Source organism: Aplosporella prunicola (genome assembly GCF_010093885.1).
Source record: "Aplosporella prunicola CBS 121167 unplaced genomic scaffold K452scaffold_200, whole genome shotgun sequence".
NCBI lineage: Eukaryota > Fungi > Ascomycota > Dothideomycetes > Botryosphaeriales > Aplosporellaceae > Aplosporella > Aplosporella prunicola.
Genome location: NW_022983728.1, coordinates 1 through 3258, shown reverse-complemented (window position 1 = coordinate 3258; position 3258 = coordinate 1). Strand labels below are relative to the sequence as shown.

At 53.2% G+C, this 3258-nt stretch overlaps 1 protein-coding gene across 1 annotated transcript; it reads left to right on the top strand.

Moving 5' to 3' along the window:
* Nucleotides 1-576: 576 nt before the first annotated feature.
* On the top strand, nt 577-2493 carry K452DRAFT_330317 (uncharacterized protein; the record flags this gene model as incomplete). The annotated part of the gene is made up of 2 exons (XM_033545112.1): nt 577-2097; nt 2149-2493. 2 exons carry the CDS (start codon nt 577-579, stop codon nt 2491-2493), a joined length of 1866 nt encoding a protein of 621 aa, XP_033390844.1.
* Between the last annotated feature and the right edge of the window lie 765 nt (nt 2494-3258).

Genomic DNA, 3258 nt, shown 5'->3' with positions numbered 1-3258 from the left:
CCCGTCCAGACCGAATCCACCATCGCCTCGTCGGCTGACTTCAACCTGAACAACTACTCGGCCAGTCAGACCGATCTCCCCCACGACCCGTCCCCGCCGACCCTGCCCGACCAGTCTTCTTACAACTCCCGCCCTAGCCACCGCCAATCCCTGCCAATCGCCCAGCACTCTCAGCTTCAGGCCCAGCCTTTCTCGCAGCCATCCCAAGGGCCCTCGCAGCCCCGTACATACCCCTCTTCCACCGTCGCGTCTTCCCGGCCTGCTTCCAGCTTCTACCAGCACGCCAACATATCCTCGAGCTCGGGCGTCTCCGCAGGAGGTACATACCGGTACAACGATGGTGGTCTGATGCAGCCCTCTTTGGCAGGTCTGAGCAGGAGTAGTTCAAGAGCGGCGGCGGCGGCAATGCAAGCAGCGGGTCTTCCCACGAGAGAGCCGAGTCGATCCTACCGGCAACCGCAACAGCTTGGTGGTAACGGGCCTCTACCGCCTCGCCGCAGTTCCCGCAGGAGTCCCATGGGCCCCGGACCCCCTGGCCACGGAGCCACGGTAGGACCTCAAGGACCTGAAGGAGCAATGCCCACCAGTAGCGAGGATTGGAAAGAAAAAGGCGCAGCGGTCGGTGTCAGGCAAGAAATGGACGCCAACGGAAAGCCGGTTTCCCGGGTCGTCAAGAAGGGTGTCAAAGATTTCAACTTCGGGCGGACGCTAGGTGAAGGTTCCTACAGCACGGTGCTTGCGGCCACGGATCGGCAAACGCTGAGGGAGTACGCCATTAAAGTCCTGGACAAGCGGCACATTATCAAGGAGAAAAAAGTCAAATACGTGAACATCGAGAAGGATACCTTGAATCGACTGACTGACCATCCCGGGATAGTCCGACTGTATTACACCTTCCAGGACGAACGGTCTCTCTATTTCGTACTAGACTTGGCGAATGGAGGTGAGCTGTTGGGGTTCTTGAAAAAGATGGGAACATTCGACGAAGAATGCACGAGGTTCTATGCCGCGCAGATCTTGGATGCTATAGACTATATGCATTCGAGAGGGGTCATTCATCGGGATTTAAAACCGGAGAATGTGCTTTTGGATGACCAGATGCATGTCAAAATCACCGATTTCGGCACCGCCAAGATCCTGAGAGGGGCGCGCTCGCCCAACGCCAACGGCAGCGGACAGGTCTCGGGGGATCCAACAGAGGGTGTCGAAACAGACCGCGCCGAGTCTTTCGTTGGTACTGCGGAATACGTCAGCCCGGAACTCTTGACCGACAAGAACGCGTGCAAGGCCAGCGACCTCTGGGCCTTTGGTTGCATCGTGTACCAGCTGCTGTCTGGAAGACCGCCCTTCAAAGCGGGCAATGAGTACCAGACGTTTCAGAAGATTGTAAACCTCGAGTACGCGTTCCCGGATGGCTTCCCCCCTGTGGCTCGTGATTTGGTGGAGAGACTCTTGGTCCTTGATCCTGCCAAGAGGTTGCCTATTGAGCACATAAAAAATCACCAGTTCTTTGACGGGATTCAATGGGGCAAAGGCTTGTGGAAGCAACGGGCTCCAAGGTTAAGGGCGTATTCCCCGCCTGCACAGGACACCATCAAACTCAACGGACACGCCAGTGTCAGCTCTTTGCCGCCACATATGGCGGCAATGAGTAGCGCGAGACAGGGGCCCTCCGGTCCTCCATCTGGCAGTACTAACCCACCCAGGCCATCCGCACGTGTCATCACCGAATTACCACCGCCGAGCCAGCTCGATATCGATTGGTCTCCCGTACTTACTCGACCCAACGAACGGATATTGAAACTTGGAAATCTCGTAGTCACCTCAACCGCAGCGCCACACAGTCCAGGCTCTAAGGGAGGAGACTCGGGCTCTGAGGCGCCTCAAAAGAAGGGGTTTTCTGCGAGGTTCTTCGGTGGCACCACCACCAAGAAACGGCAGCGGCTTGTGATGATCACGTCTGCTGCTCGCGTTATTTTAGCTACTGCTGGAGGAGAGGAAAAGAAGGCTAAGATGGAACTCTCGTTGCTTACACCAGGTGCTTCTTGGAGAAGTCACAGAGACAACAAGAGTCTGACGTCTTGGTGCATTGAGACGGTAAGCGTGCAATACATGAGAGGCATTGGCGCCAGGCTGATACCTGCACAGCGCGAGAAGCATCTCATCTTCGAAGATCCCAAAGCAACCCCAAGTGATCCGGAAGGCAGCAAGTATTCGTCACAAGAATGGCTTGACGCAATTGAACAAGCGAAGGATTTCGCAGTATCTCAACAGAGTATGGCAAACTCCTATTCTGGCGACTCGACATTCAACGAACTGAGCTCGACAATTTCAAGCCCGGCAAGTACTTTAGGTGGCGACTCCGCGCTTGATGGAGTAAACGTTCCCTCTTCCAGACATCTTCGGAAGGACCACGGCGATACCGAATCGGTCAAAGGCAGAAAAAGATTTAGTAAAAGGCATTCGAAGAATGGTCTCGCTGCCGTGTTCTAAAAGGCTGACCAACTCTTCCGCCACCATCAAAATTCCTCTCCTTGACCCACACACATCATCTACTTCCCAGCTCGACTGCATCGCCTCTGTGGATTACTAATCTGATCTCTCCCGCGACATCATCCGCTTGACCACCAATCTTAAACCCCTTCACCACAAGCGACAGTCGGATAGTCTCCTCTTTTTGGGCCTTCTCATGACATATCCATCAACGCAGCGATGTTTCACCAACCTTTCTTTCCTTTGTTTGAACCATCCCGAGATCGCATCCTATCCCAGTAGCAGCGCACGGCGTTTTGAGGCGTCGTTGGGTATTTTTGACAGTTCATCTCCGCATTGTGCCTTCCACAGCAGAATTATTTTCCTTTGGGGGCACTGTTGTTCCGCCGCCGTCATTGGATGCGGAAGAGCAGACGGGCATTTTCCAATTTTTCCTTTATTTTCCTTTTATTAGTTTTGCGAAGCGGGGAAGAAAGAGGGAGGGAGCGTGTCTTCTTGTGTTTTTCCTTTACACTCACAAAGTCGAGAGAGCAGCAGACAGCAAAGGGCGGGGAGTTTTTATTTTTCATTTTCCTTTTCCTACTTCTTTTTCTTCTTCTCTCTTCTTGTTTTCTTTGTTTTGACATTGAACAGCACGGACAGAGGTCGATCGCGCCGGATTTCTTTTTTCGTCTTGGGACAAAGCTTAGTGTAGATGCTTCTACCTTGCAATTCGAGTGGGATGATTCGTTCACCACAAAAATTCTTTCTTTTTCTTTTTTTTTT